The sequence below is a fragment of the Pteropus medius genome, unplaced genomic scaffold (genome assembly GCF_902729225.1).
Source record: "Pteropus medius unplaced genomic scaffold, Ma_sr-lr_union100, whole genome shotgun sequence".
Classification (NCBI taxonomy): Eukaryota; Metazoa; Chordata; class Mammalia; order Chiroptera; family Pteropodidae; genus Pteropus; species Pteropus medius.
Window position 1 is genome coordinate 525,373 of NW_024352839.1, and position 23,730 is coordinate 549,102.

The following is a 23,730-nucleotide window of genomic DNA, read 5'->3' on the forward strand; positions in this document are numbered from 1 at the left end:
CTGAATCTTTTTGAGGGGATGGATGAGGGAGGTACGGCCAGAGAGGTGGGCAGGGGCCGCCTGACCAAGGTCTTTCAGCCAGGAGTGGGTGATATAATCAGAGTGCCGCAGGAAACCACAAGCAGGAACAAGATCCACCAGCAGCTACCAGTTATCCACCTTTTATTTGGACTCTGTGCTAAGCAGTCACACAATTTTATTTCTTCTTGCATCTCCATGGTACGGTTATTGTTATCTCTATATTATAAAAATAGACTTTGAGGCTCAAGGAGTTGGAGAACAATTTTTTAAATTGCTGCTGTGCTAATGGAATTTCCTCTGCCTACTCTAAAATCGCCCCCGTTGTTTCTGTGTCTTAGGACTTAGGGAACCGTTCTGTACGCCCTCCTCCCAAGCAGTGCTGCTGAGATTTTACAAATATTACATCCCTCCAAAATTTAGGGTGGCAATATGGAATAAGAATCCCATCTTGGTAAGGGAGAAGGAAAGATAAGGCGGGAAGTGAGAGAAGGCGGGGTACAGCTTAGGAAAAGTTGGGACAAGTAGGACACAGGACGCTAAAGACCCAGTGGGGGAGAGGTCAACAACAGTGGGAGGGTCCAGAGTGACGTTTAAAGATTGAAGGAATAAACATGCAAGAAGGCGGGACTAGGAGATTAGAACTAAAAGGCCCTCCAAGGGCTGAGGGTGGAGCCAGAGGTTAAAAGGTGGGGCTAGGAATGACTGATGGCACCCGAAAGAGGACATGGGTAAAGGGCGGGGCTTAGGAACAGCGGGGAAGAGCCGCCTGAGGGAAAAAGCCGAGAGCTCATAGGCGGGGCCAAAGATCTACTGGCAGGACCAGGGGAGGGCAGGGCAAGAAGCTCCTCACCCGGTTCTGCACCGTATCCTCGGGCGCCGTGGGGAGTCGGGTCCGTCGCCGGAGGCAGAGCGCTGGAGCGGGGGGCGGGGAGGACTGGCCCCTCCGCGCTGGAACCCCCGCCATGACGGATGGCAGCTTCTCGACTGCATCGTTCCGCGCGTAGCCTCCGGGCCCCAAGGTAGCCATCGTCGAGCCGGAGCCGGGCGACCGTTACTCAACCACCGCCACGACCCACTTGAATAACGAACAGCCGCGGGAAAGCCGGCGCCACTGCCCATTGGATGTGGTAGCCGCCGGTCTGGCCAATCTCCGGGCTGCCCAGAGGCACTTTTGGCCAATGAGGGCTAAGAGGCGGAAAGGGGTGTCTGGCGGGGAGGAGCCACAGCTAGTCTACGGGTGGTCGATCGAGCATGGTTGCGTTTTCTATCCAGTCTGTGTTTTCATCATTCACTGAAAAATAGTGGTTTTAACTTTTACGTGGCTAAGACCAAAGCCGCCTCGTCTCGCTTTCTGCTGCCGCCCCAGTGGCGGTCGAAAGAGACTGACGAGTTGGCTCAGGCTCCGAAACGCTGTGACTCAACCTAACCCCAAAATCGTGTAGCTAGAAGCGGTATTCGCTTCTTCCCCGCTCACCGCGTGACCAGGGCGTAGCTGTGGTACCGCGGAAGGGCGGGTAATACGCAGGCGCTCTCTTCCCGCGGCACGTGAGATGAGGCACTGCTGGCCCTCTCGTGAGGCAGGCGGAGAGCGCGCAGGCCGGGCGAGGTTCGGCGGCTCCTAGCGACGTACGAAGTGCGGCTGAAGACCGGACAAAATTCAGCGTGGCTGGACAGCCATGCTCAAGCACTGCTGTGCTCCGAACTGTTCCAATACTGCCAGCCGGCTAGGTGCGGACAACCGCCCTGTGAGCTTCTACAAGTGAGCGCAAGCGCGGGGCGGGGCTTGCAGGGAGGCAGGGCCCTATGGGGGGCGGGGCCAGAGGATAAATACAACTGTCTGGCACCTGGTCCAGCTGGCAGGTCTGTGTACAAGCAGGTTTAGCAGGTTAAAGAGACGGTATCTCAGCATTTCACCAGCAAGCACGGCACATACAAAGGTGCAGATGTGTGAAACAGCAGAGCTAGCCAATTAACTACAGTTAGTGAACAGGGCGGGCAGAAGAAGGGGAGTGCTGTGTAGGGAAAAATAAGGTTGAGCCAGTATCTGTAAGAGCCTTCAGCTGTCAACGCGCCATTCCCACGAATTTGAGGCATCTCAAACTCAAAACATCTGAAACCGGGCTCCTGATCTTGTCTGCCTCAAAACCTTGCACAACTTTTCCTGTCTCAGTTAATAGCTTATTCCATCCTTCCTGTTGTTCAGGCTAGAAATCTTAGAGTCATCTTTACCTCTTCTCTTTCCTCTCACTTGAGAAAGTAAAAATTAGCTTGAACTGTAAAAACAAAAACAAAAAAACTGCATCCCCATTTATTTGGCTGGAATAACAGACACGGAAAAAAGCCAGATAAAGAGTTAATAGGAAAAATATTTCTATATTTTTCTCAGGGACATGCTGCAGATGTAAAGTGACACAGCTCCCCTTCTTTTAGTGACCACTGCATTCTTACTAGGAAACTTTGTTCTCTAAAATCATAGATTATCACAAACTTTGCTCTTTGAAGTTATATCAGTAAGAATGAAACATCTCACTTATAACGCCTGGGGGAGTTAAGTCGCTTTGACACAGAGAAGCAGCCTCTATTTACAATCCAGGTGCAGAGCTTTGGGTAAGGCATTTCTGGACACAGTGTTCCACATCTATCTAAACTTTATTGCTTCCAAGGGGACAGGACCTTGGGCCCACTTCATAATCCAGACTTGATATTTATTCCCTTACACACAGTTCTACTTTGCTTTGACCCTACCCACTTTTATTTACATCTCATATAAATATCACCCTTCTCCTAAATAATATCTGTCTTTTCCTTTGTTTGGTGAGACACCCCACAGTACCTCTGGTATGCAGTCTCCCGCATTGCTGTGGTAAATAAACCTGACGTTGTCGGACTACAGGTTTGTTAGTCTAACGGGGCCAGGACACAAGAGTATATGCTGTTGGCTCTCCCTTCCCTTTAAAATCTAACTAGAATTGACCACTTCTAACTTCCTTCTCTGCCCCACCCTAGTCCTAGCCATCATCACCTGCCACCTGCACTATTTTAGTAGCCTCTTTGTTGGTCAACCTGCTTCCACAGTTTGTTCCCCACATGCAGTCACAGGGAACCAGTGAACACCTGAGTCAGATCAGGGCCCTCCTCTGCTCAGATCCCTCTCCTGGCTTCCATTTCACTCTATAAAAGACAAGAAGGTAAGGCTAAAGTAGGCAGTAAGCAGGCCTATAAAGCCCTACAGGAACTAGATCCCCAATACTGGCATGACCTCATCTCTCTCCTGCCCCTTACTCACTCTGCTGCAGTGTCATTGGCCTACTTGATGCTCCTCTAGCACACCAGGAACATCGTTGCCCAGGGCCTTTGCTCGTGCTGTTCCCCCTTTCCCCCTTTTATTTTTCCCTTTAACGTCGCTAACTGGCATACCACATATTGTCTCCCGCACTAGACTGTCTGTCAGCTCCATGAAGGTGAGGATTTTTGTCTGTCTTATTCTCTTTTGTGTCCCCCACGCCTAGAACAGTGCCTGGCACATAATGGGTGCTCAGTGCATATCTACTGGATGAATTCAATGAATGCATTTCAAATGGGCTCCCCAGGAAACCCAGCAGTCCAGGTTCCTTGAGCGACCCTGGTACAGGGTAGGAGGATTGCAGAGGAGTCTTTAAACCTAAATCAGTGTGTCTAGATTTGCTTTTTAAAATATATCACTCTGGCACCATTTGTTAATTCAGCAACTCTGAGCGTCTCCTGGAGTTAGCAAGCCCCTGCTGAATACAAATCTTGTTCCTGACAGATCTTGTTCCTGCCCTGAAAGAACTCACTGATAGGTGAGGGGTCAAAATTGAAGAACTGAATACACAATTTGGGCATCATCCATAATCCTTTTCTTTAGTACCATCGCCCCCAATCTAGTGCATTAACTCATCCTTTGACTCTACCCTCCAAACACATTCCTATCCTGCAACAATCACAACAAAACCCCTAACACCTTTACAATGCAGTTATAAATGCAAATGGGAAAATCTTAATTAAACTAGTAGGAAATAAGAAAAAGAAAACTCATGTTCCCGGTCTGACAACTTCTCACCTCTGCTGTCATAGCATAGTCCAGGTTGCCATCATCTCTTAATGAGACACTGTTATAGCTGTTTGCTGATCTCCCTGCTTTCACTCTTACCTCCCTTACAACAACATACTTACTTAGACATCACTCACTGTTTGCCAGGCTCTGTTCTAAGTGTTTACATATAATAATGAGAAGAACAATGACAACTGTACATAGTAGCCAGATGACTTTATAAAAATCAGTTTATGCCTGTGTTATGTAAGTCCCACCAGTGGCTGTCAGGCTGTTTCTCAAACAGGCTAATCCATTTCCGCCTCAAATCCCACCCCTGAGTCAGTCTTGCAGAAGCCACTTAACTGAGAATTGGGTGAGGAGCAGTTTCTCAAGGAGATTCAGGAGAGGGCATGGATGCCAGGTAGGAACAAGGTGAAACAAATTGAGGGAAGTGGCTCCCAGGGAATAACTTAAAAGCCTGCCCAACAGCCAAAGGAAACAGTTCTGTTTTAGGCCCCTTCAGGAACAAATGACAGTCATCTCTGATGGAGGAGGGGAATTGCATCTGGTTGGCAGTAACAAAGTCCTGAAATAATAGTAGCTTAAAGAAATTATGGGGTGTGTAGGAATCAGCATGGTTAAGTTATGTTGCAGTAACAAACTCACAAAATCTCAGTGGCTTACTATAACAAAGGTTTATTTCTTGTTCACCCTATGTCCTTTGCAGGTCATTTGTGACCTTACTTTATACTTTCTTAATTGGGGATTCAGGCTAAAGGAGATGCCTTTACATGGAATATTGCTGGTGTTGTGGGAGGGGGAGAAGAAAAAGTGGAGAGAATCATCAGTAGCTCCTGGCAAATTATACATTTAGAAGTGGCCCATTGTCACTTTTACTCCTTTGGTCAAAATAAGTATATGGCAAGCCTCGGATTAATGGAACGAAGATGTGTAATTTTCATGTGGGAAAGGGCAGCAAGTATTTTGATACAGTCTACCACAGGATTTATCTTTCCATCATATAAAACAAGTATGGAGGTTGACAGACCAGCACCGGCGTGGAGGCTCCCACAGTCATCAGGGATGAGGATCCTATCTTTCTGCTCTGTCATCCTTAGCCGGCCATTTCCATCTAAGATGGCTGTGTGTCACAGCCATCATACTCTACCATTCCTAGTAGGAAGAAAAGGGAAGGGAGGAAGAGCAAAAGGAATTCAACTCTAAAATGAGTCATCCCCTTTTACAAAGTCTTCCCAGAAATCCCACCCAATTTTGGGTTCTTTATCATTGGTCTGGGAAATGTAGTCATTTAGGGGGATCTTTAACCGCCTGAAGAAATTTTGAGTTATGTTATTAAGGAAGAAAAGAACTTCTAGCAGTTATAGGTAAGATGACCAACGAAACTAAAATATTCTATAAAAAAGGAGGACACTGGCTGACCACTTAAGACGGATATTTAGAGAGGGCTATTGCCAATTATAAATGTTGCCGTCTAGAGGAACAAAAGAGAATAACAAGACCAAATTAGAAAGAAATGGGTTTTTTTTGTTGTTGAGGTTGTTGTGTTTTTTGCTTTTTTAGTGATATTCATTTTCCTCCTTTGCCCCAGAGCTGCTCTGATTCCATTTGAGAACCCCTTTGCATTTAAAGTGCCATCCCAGATGTTTCACATAACTTGAAAGTATTCATTGGCCAAGACTTAGTTATGTGGTCTCACCTAGCGGCAAAGGAAAATGGGAAACAGTCTTTTAGCACGGCATATTATGGCCTCAATAAATTTGGAGTTTTGTTAGTAAGGAAAAGGAGGAGAGTGGATAAGGAGTAATCAGTTGGAAGTCTTGGCCCCAGAGGGGTTGAGAAGTGCTTCTGCAAGAGATTTCCTGTATGTGTACAGGCAAAATGGGGCTGGTGAGAGCATTTGGATTCCACACTGAGTCTAAAAGGACTGCAGCAGCCAGAGTTCCTGGCTGTGGGCCTTGGGGTTCTGGTCTACGGGTGCCATCGGGTGTCACAGCTCTTTTCTGAGTCAGCTCTTCCGTTCTCTTTCTCCAGCTGCTCCCTCCTTTCTCTGTCTGCCTTTTGCCTGAGAAATCTTGCTCCCATCTCTGTCCATCTCGTCCACCTCCTCTCCACTGGTGGCCTCTTTATTTTTATTTTTTTATGTGTCCTTCCCTGTGTTTCTCTATGCAAATACAAGCAAATCTGAATATATGTGCTTATTTCCTTCTTTATTATTGTACTAGTTTCCTATGGCTTCTGTAACAAACTTGGTGGCTTTAAACAACAGGGATTATTCTCTCACAGTCTATATCAGTTTTACTGAGCCAAAATCAAAGTGCTGGCAGGGCTGCATTCCCTGGGAGGCTCTAGGGAAGAGTCTGTTCATTGCTTCTTCCAGTTTCTGGTGTCCACAGGCATTCCTTGGCTCACTCCACTCTCTGCCTCCATGGTCACATCACTTTCTATTCTTTTGTCGTAATTTCTTCTGCCTCCTTCTTTAAGGGAATGCATTTAAGGCCAACCTGGATGATGAGCTAGGATAATTTCCCCATCTCAAGATCCTTAATCCTATTTTTTGTCACAAAACATAATATTCATAGGTTCTAGGGACATAGATATCTTTCGGAGACCATGATTCAGCCTACCACAATAACTAAAAGCTAGTATATTCTATTTGGAACCTTGTGTTTTTCACAGAGTATATGCCTAACAATAGCGTGTCAGTTCCCAGAGTGCTTCCACAGTCTATTTTAGAGCTGTTTAGTACTCTTTCGTGTACATGTGTCTGAGTTTATTTACCCTTTCTCCTATAGATGGTATTGTCCCCCCACTCTCTAATACTTCTACTCTTCCTTTTTAACAAAGAGAGCAGGCCTCATAGCCCTCAGCAAGTAAAGGTATCCCAGTGTTTTTATGGTTCACTTCTATTTATGGAATTGATACTGGTTTTCCATTTGCAATTTTGTGTAAAGTTTCTCTTTCAGATATCTTTAACACTTGAATTTGGTCAGTTTTAAGAAAAATATTAAGTCAAAGGTGGGATGTGGATGACTGACTGTAATAGTTATGCTGCATAGCAAACTATCCCAAAATTTAGCAGCTTAAAATAAATCTGTTTCTGGGAGCAGCCACAAGACAGACTGGCCAGAACTTAATCATGTGGCCACCTCTGACTGCAAATGAAGCTGGAGAACGAGGTTTTTATTGTGGATAGCCTTGAACCCAGGTCTAAATAGAAAATGTATTCCTTTATAGATTTTGGGGACAAGTGGCACCAAGGCGGTTAGGAGTGGTGGGGGCTCCCCTAGAGGCTGCTTTATCAGATAATCCCTACCCACTCCCACTGGGAAAGCTTTTATTTAGTTCGTTTTTTAAAAAAACTCTTTTCAGTTTTAATTTTTAATTGTGGTGAAATACACAGAAACAAAATCTACTGTCTTAACTATTTTTAACTGTACAGTTCTGTAGTATTAAGTATATTCATATTATTGTGCAGCCAATCTCCAGAACTTTTTTTATCTTGCAAAACAGAAACTCTATACTCACTGAACAACTCCCAGTTTCCCCTTCTCCCTGGTTCCTGGCAACCACCAATCTAGATTCTGTTTCCATGAATCCGAATACTCTAGATACTTCATATAAGTGAAATCCTATAGTATTTGTTTTTTTGTGTGTACGACTGGCTAATTTCACTTACTATAATGTCCAAAGTTTTATCCATGTTGTAGCCGAATAATACTTAATTGTATGTATATACCACATTTTGATAATTCATCCATATGTTAATGGACACTGGGTTTCGTCCACCTTTTGGCTATTGCAGATAATGCTGTTATGAACATGAGTCTGCAAATATCTCTTCAACACCCTGCTTTTATTTCTTTTGGGTCTGTATCCAGAAGTGGAATTGCTAGATCAAATGGTACTTCTGTTTTTTATTTTTTGAGGAACCGCTATACTGTTTTCATAGAGGCTGCTTCATTTTACATTTCCAAACAGTGCACAGGGTTCCACATCCTCGCCAACACTTGTTATTTTCTGTTTTGTTTTTTTTTTTATTTTATAGTAGCCATTCTAATGGTTACGAAGTGATATCTTGTGGTTTTGATTGGCATTTTCCTAATGATTAGTGACATTAAGCATCTTTTCATATGCTGATTGGCCATTTGTATATTTCCTTTGGAGAAATGTCTATTCACATTCTTTGCCCATTTTTAAAGGGGCTAATTGTTTTTGTTGTTGTCTAAAAACTTTAACAGGAGTTTTCAAACATACACAAAAAATAGAGTTGTATAAATGAATCCTCATGTATCCATCACTCAGTTTTACCAGTTGTCAACATTTTGCCAGTCTTTTTCATCCACCTTTCTCCCTCATACACCTTTAATGCAGTATTTTAAAGTAAATTCTAGACTTTAGGTCTTGTACCCATAAATATTTCAGAATGCTTTTCTAACAGGTGTCTATTTTTAAAGCATAAATAACAATTATCTCACCTAGCAAAGTTAATTTCTCATAATTATCTAACATCTAATTCAAGTTCAGTTTTCCACAACTATGTTAAAATGTCTTTTTACAGAGTAGTTTGTTGCAAAACGAGGTTCGCATCCTGCATTTGGGTTGCTATTTCTTAAATCTCTTTTAATCTATAACCACCCTACTCCATTCCACCACGAATGTAGAATCTCCCACATTCTAGAGTTGTCCGATTTTATAAACTGCTCCCTCAGTTTCATGTGGAGAAACAGACTGTGGCAGGGAGTGGCAGTGGGCAGGGAGAACAGGAAGGAGGCTGCTGCAAAAACCATCTCCAGAAAAGGATGGAGGCTGAATGGGATGAGCAGCAGAGGTGGGAGAGGCAGGTTGATGCTGGGTGTTTAAAAGGTGGAGCGGAAGAATGCAATATGGGTAGGAGGTAGAGAGAGTTTGAGTGGGATGCAGAGGTTTGGAGTCCAGGGAGCTCTGGGTGGGAGTGTTCTCAGGGAGTAGTGGGGTTGGACCTGATATGGCGACCCCCTCACCTGGCAGGTACCCACTGAAGGATGGACCCCAGCTGCAGGCCTGGCTGCGGCACATGGGCTGTGAGCACTGGGTGCCCAGTTGCCACCAGCACCTGTGCAGCGAGCACTTCACACCCTCCTGCTCCCAGTGGCGCTGCGGTATACGCTACTTGCTACTGGATGCAGTGCCCTCCATCTTTTCTGGGGCACCAACAATCAAGGTAAGCACTGGGAGGTCTCGCTGCTGGAGGCTGACCATGTCCCCCAACCCCGCCCCCCCCACCCCCCACGTTCCCCACCTAGGAAATTACCTGTGGAATCTGATCCCTAGCCCTCATCTCCTGAGGGAAGTCCCTCCTAGAGACTGACCCTTAGCCATCCCCTTCGGAGGGAAGTTCTCTCCTAAAGTCTAGCCTTACCTGAGGGAAGTCCTCCTTGGAGTCTGGCCTTCCCCCAAGTCTTCCCTCCTGAAGAAATCCCCTTGGAGTCTGCTCTCCACCCCATGCCTTGTCTTCCAGAAGCAATGGAGTCCTTGAAGCTACACAAAAAGCCTCTGCCTCCGCAGGAGGCCTCGTCCCTGTCTCTGGGCCCAGCTGTCAGGGCACCTGGCCCTATGCACCAGGTGATGCTGGGACCAGCATCCGGAGACCTGGAGGCCACGGCTGCCAAGTTCCTGTTCCCCTTGATTATTTCGCAGGCTCCTGCAGGGCCACGCCCTGGAGTCCCCGCCAAGCACCCCCAGGCTGGACTAGGCTCGGCCCTGGGAGTGCTCCAGTCCAGCAGCAGGCGCAGAGGCTGCAGCAGTGCCAGGAACGGCAGCAGGTGCAGCTTAGGGCTCTAGAAGAGCTGGCACAGCAGCTGTGCAGGGAGAGCCTGGTGGCGCAGGCCTGCGGGGGCCTGCTGCACAGGGTGAGTGCTGCCTGTCCGGCCCACACAGCATGTGTGTTTTCATTTAAGCTACAGCATAATATTTAAAAATCAGAACATTTGACCCATTTTCAAATTTCTGGCTTTTCTTGGGGAAAAAAAAAAATAAATCTGGCAATGCCAAGCAATTATTGGGTCAGATGAGTAGCTGTTTCATTTATTAATATTTAAGGAGCCCTTACTCTCTGCCAGACAGTTAATAACTTACTGAAAACTCACTATGATTTTGATACTTGTCCCCATTTTCCAGATGAAAAAACTGAGGCACAGAATGATATGGTAACTTGCCAAAAGTCAGGCAGCCAGTAACTACCCAGAGCCAGGATTCAAACCACATTCTGGCCCTAGAGGAGGTCCGCCTGTGCCCTTCTCTTGGAGAGTCCCTGGCTCCTATAGAGCTTGAATTTGCAACCCTTCTACTCGAGTCCCCCATACCCTATCTAATCCCTTTTGCCACTCTATTTTACTGTTGAGTATTTTGAGAGTGGGGAGGGGTTCATGTCTTTAAAATGCAAAGTTTGACCAGGCTTTTTCTCTGCTTAAAACCCCAAGGCCAAGCTTGAGGTCCCAGGGCTCTGGCCTTTCCTGGTTTCAGAAAGAGGCCCCACAGTACCTCTGAGCTAAGGTGTCTCAACCTGACAGCCAAGGAGTTGGACATGGCCCACAGATATTGTCTGTATGACTTCAACAATGCGTAAAATAATTTCTGGTCTTTCCTGAAGGCTCAGCAGATCTAGCAGCACTGGGTTCATATTCCCAGTTAGTAGAAGTCAGCTGGAGCCGCAATGTGGCTGCCCCTGGAGGCTTTATACTCGATACCATGGCCTGAATCATGCTGGGGTACTAGAGGGACATACAGTGGGGCAAGGACAAAGCTCAGGCTCAGGCCTGGGGCTCTTCATGAAGCCTGACAGGGCCCCTGGACTTAGCGCTTTTCTCTGCCTCCCCTTCCCAACTTGATCCCTGTGTCTTGATCTCCTCTTTCCTCCACATTCATCTTTGTCTTTCTATCCCCAATCTCTTCTCTCATTTATCTCTCCCTTTCCCCATGTCTCTTCATCTGAATCTTTCTGTGTCCCCCATATGTATGTCCTGTCTCTCTTACCCTACATTTCTCCTGTCCCCTGCATCTCTCTCCGTTTCCCTATACCTCTTTGCTCCCCCACAAATGCCACTCTGGCTCTCATATCTGTTTCCCTGTTTCTTCATCTCTCTCTACCCACATGTCTCTGTTTCCTGATACCTCCCTCCCACCTTGGCCTCCCTGTTCCTCATCATTCTCCCCTTCTTCCCTCCCCCCATGCCCCTGTCTTATCCATCTCTACCACTTATTTGCCTGGGACTACCCAGTTCTTTGGACCTGAGGAATCCGAAGTCTTCACCATCATCTGTGGAGAACCTGACATAGTTGTGGTCCTTGCCCAAGGTCCTGCACCTCCCATACTGGATGCCAAGCCTGAGCTCCTGGATACTCAGATCACCAGTGCATAAGGACCAGGACAGATAATGTCACCGGACAGATGACAGAAGACAGGAAGAGACTGATCACATAAGGGCTTGGCCCAATTCCACCACCCACCCTGTGGCATAGCAGTGCCTCCTTCAAGGGCCTGGTTCCCATCACCCCTTTCCAGGGACCCCACCCTAAGTTTCAAAAACTTAGGGCCAAGATGGGCCCAAGACTCCCATCAGTCCTGATTCCCCTGGGTACCAGGTGCCTGCCATCCTCGGCTCAAATCTTTGCAGTCAGTAAAACAGCCTCAGAGCAGAGCAAGGGTTGTTTGCAGACAGTTGTACCTGCTTCTGAAGAGCCCCTCAAACCCCTTGCCAAGGCTGGTGCTGAGCTCAGAATACATACAGCAAGTAAACACAGCAGACAAAATCCTGCCCTCATGGTGCTCATATTCTGCTTGAGTAGAAGACGTACTAGTAACCTAATAAACAAGATAATTTCAGATTCCGATAAGTGCTATAAAGACTGAATGAAATTGTAATGAAGCAGGGGTAGTGGTGGCGATGAAGAGGAATTTCTAAGGAGACAACGTTTGAGCAGAGACCTGGATGATGAGAAGGAGCTGGGCTGGAAGGCATGTGGGCTGGATGTTCCAGGGAGAAGAACAGCCCCTGCAAATGTCCAACATCTAGGGTGTCAGCTGGAGGAGGGCAGTATTGCTATGGTGAAAACTGAAGCAGGGAGGAAAGTGTGTGGGTGTGGTGGGGTGTGTGCAATTTTAGAGCAGAGGAGGTCTCACTGAAAAGGCACCAAGAAGTAAAAACCTAAAAGGGGAAATAGGAAACCTGGTGGCTGGGGGAGGAGCATTTCAGGCAGAGAAGGAAAAGGCTATGCAAAGGTCCTGGGGTGAGGAAGAGCAAGGATTCCAGTGTGGTTTGAGTAGAGTGAATGACGGGGGAGTGAGAGGTGATATTGGAGAGATACATGGGAAACTTCACATGGGGCTTGTGGTTGAGAACACTGGCTCGTACCTCGAGTAAGGTGCAGCAAGCAGATGCCTGTGAGTGAAGGACAGCCTTGATATGATGGGTGCTAAGACTCTCTGGCTGCATATAGGGGGAAGGGAGGAGCAGGGAGAACAAGAAAGAGGCTGCTGCCACAGTCCAGGTGGAAGAGGATGAAGGATGGACCAGGATGAGGGCCTGGGGTGGGTGGTGAGGGATAAAATTCTGGAAATATTTTGGAGATGGAGCTATTGACCCTGCCCAATAGAAGGATGAGCGGGGAGAGGGGGTTGAAGACAGTCACCCAACCCTATTCAGGCTGGGGTTATTGTGGGCAGTGCAGGCCACAGCCAGGCAAGTGTGAAAACCAAGCCAGGTTGATGGATCCAGGAATGCCTGGCCCCTGGGTTGGCTACAGGAGGCCTTTCTGGGGAAGATATAGTTCTGAGAGCGTTGGAGGGATCCATTGGCAGATCTGTCCTCTAGACACTGCTACTGCCATGTATCATGGTGATTAAAAGCCCAGATTATAGCCAGGCTGCCTGGTTTCAAATCTTCACTCCATCATGTGATTGCTGTGTGCCCTTGGGCAAATGGCTTAACTTCTCTGGGCCTGGTAATTGCTGTATGAGCAGTATGTGATGATAATGTCGAATGACGACTATAATGCTAGAAATCATCCCTCTGAGACATCTCTTATATAAGGCGAACATAGAAAAGGGGTCAGGTCTGAGATCTCAGAGAAAACACCCATCACCACCAACATCGAGATGCCTGCCCTAAGTGACCTGGTTTGCAGGCCTCTTACAGGAAAGGCTCCATCACATGCGTGGGGGTAGGGGTCAAAAAGAATTGTGCTGGCTTTCCCATCCCTCTCTTTTTGCCCTTGTTTATGCTTCATTTCTCGTCTTCTATGTCTGTCTCACTCACATTTTTCCTCGTGTCCACCTCTTCTCCCCATCCTCGGTGTCTAACCTCTTTCTCAGCCTTTTCATCAATGCGAGCAGCCTGCCAGTATCTCCTCCCCCGCTCCTTGTTAAGGGGAACACGCATGCGCCTTCAGCGCCCCTCCCTCTCCATCCCCATCCCCCTTCGGCGTCTGGGCCTCGTTCCCTTCTCTCTCTCTCTCTCCCTCTCCCTTTCTCTCTCTCCCTTCCTCTCACCCACCACTTCCCCCGATACTGACACCCTGTTATTCCAGTCCCCTCAGTCTCAGCTTTGGTCTTCAGCCCCATCTGCCCAAGGTAAGATGGATAGAGGGGAGGCCCGCAGAGAAGGGGAGGAGCGAAGCATCCTGCATCCCGAGATAAACAAACCTTGGGAGGGGGCGGCCTGGACTCAGGGGACTGACGTGAGAGAATAATGGGGGCTGGGCCTAGGGGAAGTGATAAGCTCTGGGCCCACGTATCAGGGTCCTCTGATAGGTAACGGGTGTGCTTATGATTGCCCCAAATCCAGAGCTGGGGACGAGGAGCCCTGGGAGCTCCTATGGGCTGGGATCCCAGAGCTTATGGGGTGCCTTCTTTAGCTCACCTCTGCCTCCAGGATTTGCCTGAGGGCCGCCCCCAACTCTGCACTTGCCCCCCGGGGCCCACTGAGGACCATGACTAAGACAGATCCAGCCCCAATGGCCCCACCGCTCCGGGGGGAGGAAGAGGAGGAGGAGGAGGAGGATGAGCCTGTTCCGGAGGCCCCCAGCCCCACCCAAGAGCGCCGGCAGAAGCCTGTTGTGCACCCCTCAGCACCTGCCCCCCTGCCCAAGGACTACGGTAACCAGTCTCCCCACCCTAGAATCTGGCCCGGAGCCTTGGATGGCCAGGGGATTGGGCTGAGCTCTGCTGGTGGTGATGGTGAGAGGTATTTGAAGGTGGTCACAAGGAGTCTTAGCTGCTGAGTCCTTGGATTCCACTCCCCTTTCATTCATTTATTCATTCATTCACCCACTGGAGAATGGAATTGGAATGATTCTAATCTTTGGCTCATGATGTATTATTCATTCATTTAGTCTTTCAACAAATATTTGTTGAAAGCCTGATTTGGACCTGGCTCTGTGCTAGGAGCTGGGAGCACAGGATGGAGTAAGACAGACCCAGCCTTTGCCCTGAACTCATAGGCCTCACTAATGACCATACAAATAAGTATAAAAATATAAATATATAATTATAAGACATGATAAGAATTGTGTTTGCCAGAATGGGATGCTGTAAGAGCTTCAGAAGACATGGTTTCTCTGAGGAGGTAACACTTGAGGGAGATCTAAGGATAAGTTGGGGGTTAACCAGGGAAGAGATGGGGGAAAGGGGCCCCAGGAGCGGTAACCACAGGAGTAAAGGCTCTGAGGTAGGAGGGTGCGGGACTGAGAGGGTGGCCTCTTGGAGAGACTGAAAATAATCATTCACCAATATTTATCCATTGCTACTTTTCTGTGACAAGCCTTTTTCTGGGTGATAAAGATTTTACGGTGAGCAGTCCAGCGTGATCCCTGCTCCCATGAGAGAAGAGACTGAATAATGAACAGATAAATAAATCAGATAAGTTACAATCAGAGCAAGTGCTATGAAAGAAATAAAAGATGAAAATATAATAGATAATAGATAACGGCCAGAGGACAGCAACTTGAAACAGAGAGGTCAGGGTGGGTCTTTCTGATGAGGTGGATTTAGGCTGAGACCCAGAGCATGAGGAGGAATCAACCATAGGAGAGCTAGAGAAAGAGAGTTCCAGGCAGAGAGCAGCAAGTGCAGAGGCCCTAGGGCAGGACTGAGCTTGGGACACAAAGAAGCTCTGTAGCTGCAACTAGGGAATGATCAGAGTTGAGGTGAGATGTTGGCAATGGCTAGATCTGGAAGGACCTTAAAGGCCACAGTGAGGACTTTGGATATATTCTACGTGTAATGGAGAGCATTTGAGGAGATGTTTAAAATAAAGGAGTGGCTGGTCTGATTTATGTTTAAAAGCTCCCTCTGGCTACAGAATAGAGAGGGTGGGGCTCAGTCAGAGGAGGCTCTTAGAAGACATTGACTGTGAGGTTCAGAAACTAGGCACCAGGTTCAGAGAGTAGGCGTTGCCAAGATAGGGCAAGAGGGCTGGTATCTTTGGACATGTCACCCACTAGAGGTGGATCAGAGAGGCAAGAAGTTGACCTCAGTCTGGGTGTCCAGGGCAGTGGGTCCACCCTGGGAAACTGGAAAACCTTCGAAAATGCAGCTGGATATGGCAGAGGCCTTTGGCCTGGTGGGAAGTCGAAGGGTCTGGGCTGCCCCACCCCCCTCCTCCAGGAATGCTGCTAGTAGAACAAGCAGGATTGGGTACAGAAGGTGAAGAAAGCTGGAAATTTGGTCCAGGGCAGAGAGAGTGCTAAGGTGGACTCTAAGAGGAACTCACGTATTTGTTTATTAACTTGCACATTAATTCAGCAGAGATTGACTGAACACCTACTGCATGCCAGGTTTTGTGCTGGGTCTTGGGGATAACAGAGGGACCAAGGCAGAATGGGAGCATAGTACTTTTATCCTAGTGAGGGAGACAAGTGAGAAAATAAGAAAAAGAAGAAAAAAAAAGAGGGAAGAAGAGAGGAAAAGAGGGAAGGAAAAAGGAAGGGAGGGAAGTATAAACAAGTTATGTTAAGTAGCGATATGTGCTGTGATTAAAGAAATAAAAAAGGGTAGCAGATGGAGAAGGGCAGAGGTACCGATTTAGATAGGGTGGTCGGGGAGGCCTCTCTGAAGAGGTGATGTTTGAGCAAAGACCTGCAAAGTCTTGAGAAGATGTGAGGGAAGATTGTCCCAGGCGAGAAAAACAGCAAGTGCAAGGCCCCTAAGACAGGAATTTGCCTGATGTGTTGGAGAGAAGGAGGCCAGTGTGGCTGGAGGGGAATGAGTGGGAAGGTAAGGGTAGAGAATAGACAAGGCCAGTTCGTATAGGACCTGTGGGTGGTGGGGAGGACTGTGGTCTATATTCGAAGTGGGATGGGAATCAGGGCAGGGTTCTGAGCCAAAGGGGCTATTTTGTGATGGGTTTTTAAAGAAGCACACAGGCTGATTCCTGGAGACATCTATGGGGGCACTTCCCTGGGCTCTGTAACATCTGGTCATTCATTTACTCATTCATTCAATGTGCACTGAGTTCCTGCCATGTGCCAGGCTCTGTGCTGGGTGCTGATGTTACTACAGAGAGCAGTGCTCCTCAGAGTCTAATGGGGGGAGATGGAAGTCCCTCTGGGCACCACCTTGGCTGGTCACAGGATGAATCCTAACCATGCATACGTTTTATGTGGATGATACAGCATTTGAAAAATTGGGGAGATTTTTTTATAAACCAGGATTTGTGGTTTTTAATTAATTTTTTTTTTTTTACTCTGGAGATTTGGCCAAAGTATGCCAATACTCGTCCAGGGCAACAGTGAGTTAGAGCAGTAGCAGCCTCCTTGGGAAGGCAGACTCGAGGGTGCTACACTCCTTACCACACAGTTGTTCCAAGGTGTGGTATGGGAATTGTCTGTGGGAATTGTCCAGTCTTCCAATTTTTCAAGACGTACTGGGCATCCAGATTTTTATGTGAAACCTTCTGACTTTGAAACCTCATGCTGACCACATGGAATACGCCTATGGCCTATGCGCCACCAGTTTGAGACCCTGCATTTGGAAGAGTTTTAAAAGACAAAAACCTGGAGGTCCCCTACGTTAGGATGGAAGGAGAGGGTCAGCTTGCCTGGGGTGACCTTGGCCCTCTCGCTTCCTCAGCCTTCACCTTCTTTGATCCCAATGACCCGGCGTGCCAGGAGATTCTGTTTGACCCACAGACCACTGTCCCTGAGCTGTTCGCCATTGTGCGCCAGTGGGTGCCCCAAGTCCAGCACAAAATTGATGTCATCGGCAATGAGGTAAAAAATACTGGGAAGCCAGGGAAGGAGAGGATGGGTTCCCTCGCATGTTTGGGTAAGCCCCCCTTTTCCTCTGGTACTCCCAGATTCTGCGTCGAGGCTGCCATGTGAATGATCGTGATGGGCTGACCGACATGACATTGCTCCATTATGCGTGCAAGGCTGGGGCCCACGGAGTCGGTAAGAGTCTGGACCCCCAAACCATGTGCCCCAAAACCTAGGCCCCCAGACTCAACACCCTCAAAATCACCCAGAACCTTGGTCCCCAGTTCCCCATCCTGAACCTGCAGACTGATATCCCAAAGTGCAGTCCTGAGTCCCAGGGCTCTGGAGGAGGGCATGCAAGCTGACCTGGGCTGTCACACAGGGGACCCCGCAGCGGCAGTGCGCCTGTCACAGCAGCTGCTGGCGCTGGGCGCTGATGTGACCCTGCGCAGCCGCTGGACCAACATGAACGCGCTGCACTACGCAGCCTATTTTGATGTGCCCGACCTTGTGCGTGTGCTGCTGAAGGGCACACGGCCTCGAGGTGAGGGGGGAGTCTTGGCTAGGGAGGTGGGGCAGGACCCAGTGAGGGAGGAAGCCTGGAAGTAGAAGGAGGGTGCCCAGGGTTTTGGAGGAGGGGACGTGAAGTGAAGGAGGGATGCCAAGTGATAGGGCCAAACACGCCTGGCCGGGCTGGGAGAGGGGACCAGACTGAGGAGATCCTGGGAATCTGGAGGTAGGAGGTGTGGGAGATGGGGCTCAGTGGTCTATGACCTGTTCAGGAGGGGAGTGGCTGAGAAGGGAGGGCGAGGGTTCTGCGGGAGCACTGGGGCTTGCGGGTTACGAGATGGACTTCTGCAAGCTGGAAGGTAGAGGGGTGTCCCGGGTGCTAAGGGTGCTCACCTGGATCTCTCCTCTTGCCTACCTCCCAGTGGTGAACTCTACATGCAGTGACTTCAACCACGGCTCAGCCCTGCACATTGCTGCCTCCAACCTGTGCCTGGGTGCAGCCAAATGTTTGCTGGAGCACGGTGCCAACCCAGCGCTTCGGGTATTGCCACGCCAGCACAGCACTGTCATCTTCCTTCTCCTTCCTACCGCCCCCCCCCATTCCTTTCTAGGCCAACAGGCCTCTGCAGAGGATGAGGGGGGTCCTGATTGCTTGCATCTCTAGCAGCTCTTAAAATATGAAAATCATCCGTACATTTCAACAAATGTAATAATGGCCGACATTTACTTAGTATTCATGATACGACAGGTGAACTGCATCATAAACACTAGTGTACAATAGGGAAACTGAGGCAAAGAGTGTGCATGATTTGTGCAGGGTTATCCAGGGTTATCCAGGGTTATCTTCTTTCAGTCCTGACTGATTGTGTGGCTGTATATAGATGGCATTTCGAGATCATGAAGAAAGTCAGATTGATGAGAGGGCTGTGCCTCGCATAAGCCCACAATATGATCTCTGACCCCAACCCATCCATTTCCAAATCCTGTTGCCAACACCAATTACTCTGCAGCATCCCAGGCACAGATATCTTGGGGTGACACCTGTGCCCCTGAGGCCCTGCCTCTCTTCCTTCCCTATTGGCTCAGTTGCACCCCTGGCCCATTATTTTTAATGTTCGTGTCTCACATGTTCCCATTCCTGGCCTGGGGTCTCTGGGCATGACCTTCCTGAAGGCATGACCGATAGCACTTAAGTGTAACCTTCATTCCCGGTTGGCCCCAACGGTAGTCCTACCCCCATTACTTGACATCCCCAGCGTTAGATCTCAGGAGTGGACTTCCCTGGGGACGTGGTTTGTACTTTAATGTCCCAACGCTTTTTATTCCCATGTTGGCCCAAAGTGTGACCTAGTCCCACCTCTGCTTCACCTAGACCTGGGGGCTTGGGGCATGGGCTCGGTTGGGGTACAGCCGGTGCTGCTGAGTCCTCACCCTCTCTCTTCCCATTGATCTCCAGAACCGAAAGGGACAGGTGCCAGCGGAGGTGGTCCCAGATCCCATGGACATGTCCTTGGACAAGGCGGAGGCGGCGCTGGTGGCCAAGGAGCTACGAACGCTGCTGGAGGAAGCTGTGCCACTCTCCTGTGCCCTCCCCAAGGTCACGCTACCCAACTATGACAACGTCCCGGGCAATCTCATGCTCAGCGCACTGGGCCTGCGCCTGGGAGATCGTGTGCTGCTGGATGGCCAGAAGGTCAGGGTGTTCTTCAGACTTTGTACTGGACAGGGCAGCTCTATAACAGTCCTATAAGGTGGGCGTGATTTCTGTTCCTATTTTGCAGATGAGGACATTGAGGCACAGTGAAGTTAAGTTGTATAGCTAGTTAATGGTGATGTTTGAGCTGAGATTTGAGCCTGGGGCTCCCTGTGCCAGTGATCTATCATGGCCTCCCAAGGCGCCCCCAAGCCATGTCCTCTCTTATTTCCTCAGACAGGCACACTGCGGTTCTGTGGGACCACGGAGTTCGCCAGTGGCCAATGGGTTGGCGTGGAGCTGGATGAACCTGAGGGCAAGAATGATGGCAGTGTTGGGGGTGTCCGGTATTTCATCTGCCCTCCCAAGCAGGGTCAGTCCTACTTGGGGCCCAAAAGGAGTGCTGGTGGGGTCCACTTAGTAGTTCTGATGTTGCTGTCTGGGTAATGGGGGCTGGGGGATGATGGTAGGGCAGAGGGCATAGGGCAGAGACTTGGACAACTCACAGCCCAGGCTTTGTCCCCCCAGGTCTCTTTGCATCTGTGTCCAAGATCTCTAAGGCAGTAGATGCACCTCCTTCATCTGTCACCTCCACACCTCGGACTCCCCGGATGGATTTTTCCCGTGTCACTGGCAAGGGCCGCAGGGAACACAAAGGTCAGAGGGGGAGCCTAGGGGCGAGGAGAGCCAGTCTTGGGGATATTCTGTAGGTAGGCCAGCTTCTGTGACTCCTCAGGCCCAAACTCCCTAATTTTAGAGGATGATCTCTGAGCTCCTGACTTCTGTGATTCAATTTCTCCTTTGACTTAGTACTGGCCCCATCTAGTTCTTGGGAGGACCTGTGGGTTCCCTGCCTTCTATGACTTAGTTTACCTTCAGGCCCAAAAGCTTTCCCCCAGTTTTAGGGAAGAATATTTGGGGTTCCTGGCTTTAGTGACTTGAGTTAGCCTCAGACTCAACTCCCGCCTGCATTTTAAAAGGACAAGTTCTGGGTTCCTGACTTCTGTGACTCAGTTTTTCCTTTGGCCCAAATATCCTCAGCTTTTGAGAAAGGATTTTTGGGTTCTCCTGGTTCTTGACTCAGTTTGTCCTCAGGCCTAAAGCCTCCCCCTGCAAGTTCTCTAGCAGCTGGGATTGTTTCCTTCCAAGCTCAGAACCCTGCAGTTCTGGGAAAGACTATGAGATTCTTCTGATTGGAGCCAGGAGTTTCTGCCTGGGGGCTTTCTGGTGGCATGGGGTTCCCAGGGCTGGTGTCTGGGAGCCCCATTCCCACTCCCATACCCTCCATTCTCAGGCAAGAAGAAACCCCCGTCATCCCCATCTCTGGGTAGCCTGCAGCAGCGTGAGGGAGCCAAGGCTGAGGTTGGAGACCAAGTCCTTGTAGCAGGCCAGAAGCAAGGGGTTGTGCGCTTCTATGGGAAGACAGACTTTGCCCCAGGTGAGGATGGGGATGTGGGCTGTGGGCCAGGCAGGGCCTCGAGGCATCCTGACACACTTCTGCTTCAGGTTACTGGTATGGCATTGAGCTAGACCAGCCCACGGGCAAGCATGATGGCTCTGTCTTCGGTGTCCGGTACTTCACCTGCCCCTCAAGACATGGAGTCTTTGCACCAGCATCGCGAATTCAGAAGTGAGCCCAAACTCTGACCTTAACCCAAGGCACCATCCAAACACTGATGCCCTCTCAGATGTCTCCTCCTCTTGGATCAGTAGGACAGTGTGGATACCTACCCCCACACCCGAACTCTTTTTGTGTGGGCCCCCTGTCCCCAGCTCCAGGTCAGGCCTTGACTTCTATGTCTCTGACTCCTCCCACTCCTTGTGTCTCCCCAGGATTGGTGGATCCACTGACCCCCCTGGGGACAATGTTGGAGCCAAAAAAGTACATCAAGTGACAAGTGAGTTGGGGGCTACAGTGTGGGGAGGAGTGTGGGTTTGAGGATAGGAGGAAGGGTCATGCTATAGACTACTGACAGAATCTCTAGCATCTAACTGGGGACACAGGGTCCAGGAAAATGATGAAATAGGATCCCAAAGAGGACAGGTGCTGTGGGATATGGGGATGTTAACGGCAAGGCTTTGGGTAGGCACTGGGGACATGGGTAGCTATTGGGAGACACAAAATATTATTGAAAAAAGAGGTCCAGACAGGTATTGAGAACGTAGGGTCCAGGAGTCTGGGTGAGTATTGAGGGCACAAGTGGGTCTATGATCCCCTCACCCGAGACCCTGCCCTTCCCTTCAGTGACGCAACCCAAACGCACCTTCACGACAGTCCGGACCCCGAAGGACATCGCATCAGAGAACTCAATCTCCAGGTTTGTAGCCAACCTCTGCCCACTCTCCTCTGGGATATTGAGGAAGAGGTTTCCACAGGCCATTGGACACAGGGATCTGGAGTTCTGGTTGGGGCTGGAAATAGAGGTTAGGAAAACTTGTGACTAGTTTGCTTACCCAGAAACAGTCTCTAAGGAGTGAGGCCCTGCACTGAATTCTGGAGACTTCAACTTTAAAGGGGCAGGTCAAGGAGGCAGAATACCCTCCACAGGAGCCTGAGAAGGCACAGCCAGAGAGGTAGAAGCAGAATCCAGCAAGACCACCTGGGGAGAGCTGAGGGAGATAGACCCGGATGTTCCCACCCCTGCATTAGGGGTTGACACAGTTCTCCTTTCCAGATTGCTCTTCTGCTGCTGGTTTCCCTGGATGCTGAGGGCGGAGATGCAGTCTTAGAGGCCCTGGACACCCGTCAGAGAAGACAGCCCCCTCTAGCAACTCCTGACGCAAGAAGCCCCCAAGTCACCCTGAAATAGATATCCCTAGTAACACATCCAGAATAGAGACCCCCATTAGCCAGCCCTTAATCACTGAGCCTGGCCCAATATGATTCCCATGAGAACCCCCCCAAATACAGACCCCATGGGCCCCAGAGATTCCCAGAGTGTAGCACCTTCAGGTTAGTCCCTATTCTCAACCCCTCAGAGCAGAGCCCCATTAACAGATTTCCCCATCACCCTAAATGAAGGTGACCTTCTCCACATCAGTGGATCATAACCCTCCCTCATTAAAAAAAGACCCCCTCCCATCAGGTCCCCTTGAAATAAACACAGGTCACACCTCCAGAGCAACAGAGTTACAAACCTTTATGTCACTATCCCACATTTAACGACAATTTCCTCAAGATGTTGTGATCCCCCATGGTCACCCAAAAATCTTAATACTGCAATCAGAGACCCCCCTCCATTAACAAAGACCTCCTGTTGAGGGGTAACCTAAGAAGAGACTCACATTAACCAGCCCACCGTCACCTCCAATTTACGGACACCAAAACAGTCCTGGAAATGCTAATTACAGGACCCCCAAGTCTTCCTACCCTCTGCACCCTCAAGAAACCCCCAGTGCCTTGTATGAAGCCCATCCTACATGGCCCACAGCCCATGTGCTGGCCAGGTTCCCAGAAAATTCTCTATTTTTTAAGTAATAACTTCCCCCTTTGGGGAACCCCAAAATATGGAGCCCCTTTCTGAGACTGGGTAATCCCAAATCCCAGGGTACATGTCCCAAACTTCCCTGAGACCCCAAATCCTATAGCCCCTAGAAGACCCCAAAGCCCTAATTCCCAGGGCCCCCAAGCCATGGAATTCTCAATTCCCCAGGGAATCCCAAATTTAAAATTCCAATCCCAAGCCCCCAGGAAACCTGAGTGACAGAGGTCCTTGTTCCTGGGATGGAGGAGACTGCAGTTAGGACATGCATCCCGGGCTCCTACAGCATCTCCAGCCCTAGGAGACCCTAAACAGGAAGGCCCATCCCTGGAAACCGGAGGACCTCAATGCCCTGAGTCACGGATCTTGAGACACCCAAATTCCAAGAGCCCAGCCCCAAGGGAACCCCAAATCCTAAAGCCTCTATCTCTAATACACATAGGACCCCAAGGCCTTGAGGGGGATCCCAAATCCTGGAGGCCCCGTTTTAATCTACGTTCTGGTCACAGGTCCAAAACACCAAATCTGAGTCACTAGCCCCAAAGGACTTCACATCACTCTGGCCAGACCAACGGCCTGAGGGAGACCTTGAAGGCCCCGGAAGTCCAGGGCAGACCTGGGGCCCGGACTACCAAGGACAGCTCACGACTGCCCCTTCACTGCATGTCCCTGAACTCAGCATGATCCCTGCGCCCTTCAATAAAGACGTTTCTATGGCT

The 23,730-nt window shown here is 49.3% G+C and overlaps 3 protein-coding genes across 9 annotated transcripts in view; 2 read left to right on the forward strand and 1 right to left on the reverse strand.

Annotated features, from left to right (window-relative positions):
* WDR62 (WD repeat domain 62) overlaps nucleotides 1–1,748 on the reverse strand; it is a 43,249-nt gene extending 41,501 nt beyond the window's left edge. For 4 of the 5 annotated variants that reach the window (XM_039850182.1, XM_039850183.1, XM_039850180.1 and 1 more), the window contains exon 1: nucleotides 872–1,748. In XM_039850182.1, coding sequence (XP_039706116.1) covers nucleotides 872–1,048 — 177 coding nt within the window. In that variant the 5' untranslated portion in view covers nucleotides 1,049–1,748. The remainder of the gene's footprint in view (nucleotides 1–871) is intronic. The other variant, XM_039850179.1, reaches the window with a different exon arrangement.
* Nucleotides 1,643–11,493, forward strand: THAP8 (THAP domain containing 8). The gene is given in 6 exon segments (XM_039850211.1): nucleotides 1,643–1,780; nucleotides 9,104–9,300; nucleotides 9,594–9,847; nucleotides 9,850–9,988; nucleotides 10,033–10,039; nucleotides 11,349–11,493. Coding segments are annotated over 6 exon segments (825 nt in total). The 5' UTR covers nucleotides 1,643–1,697.
* Nucleotides 9,846–23,730, forward strand: CLIP3 (CAP-Gly domain containing linker protein 3). Of its 3 annotated transcripts, none has more exons than XM_039850188.1 (14): nucleotides 9,846–9,984; nucleotides 14,005–14,228; nucleotides 17,202–17,341; nucleotides 17,428–17,521; nucleotides 17,709–17,870; nucleotides 18,259–18,377; nucleotides 19,293–19,529; nucleotides 19,767–19,902; nucleotides 20,058–20,186; nucleotides 20,824–20,967; nucleotides 21,036–21,159; nucleotides 21,363–21,427; nucleotides 21,775–21,847; nucleotides 22,205–23,730. In XM_039850188.1, exons 2-14 carry the CDS (start codon nucleotides 14,063–14,065, stop codon nucleotides 22,257–22,259), a joined length of 1,644 nt encoding a protein of 547 aa, XP_039706122.1. In that variant the 5' UTR covers nucleotides 9,846–9,984; nucleotides 14,005–14,062; the 3' UTR covers nucleotides 22,260–23,730. The 3 variants fall into 3 exon arrangements, with proteins under 3 accessions (XP_039706122.1, XP_039706121.1, XP_039706120.1); XM_039850187.1 differs by lacking the exon at nucleotides 9,846–9,984 and adding an exon at nucleotides 13,217–13,703 and having other exon boundaries at nucleotides 13,988–14,228; XM_039850186.1 differs by lacking the exon at nucleotides 9,846–9,984 and adding an exon at nucleotides 13,220–13,703.

Bases quoted from the DNA above. Each gene is read 5' to 3' on its own strand.
- CLIP3 (XM_039850188.1), top strand. From the start codon at position 14,063: ATGACTAAGACAGATCCAGCCCCAATGGCCCCACCGCTCCGGGGGGAG. The intron at 17,871-18,258 runs GTGAGGGGGGAG...CCTACCTCCCAG, and splicing joins GAAGGGCACACGGCCTCGAG to TGGTGAACTCTACATGCAGT. The intron at 20,187-20,823 runs GTCAGAGGGGGA...CTCCATTCTCAG, and splicing joins GGGCCGCAGGGAACACAAAG to GCAAGAAGAAACCCCCGTCA.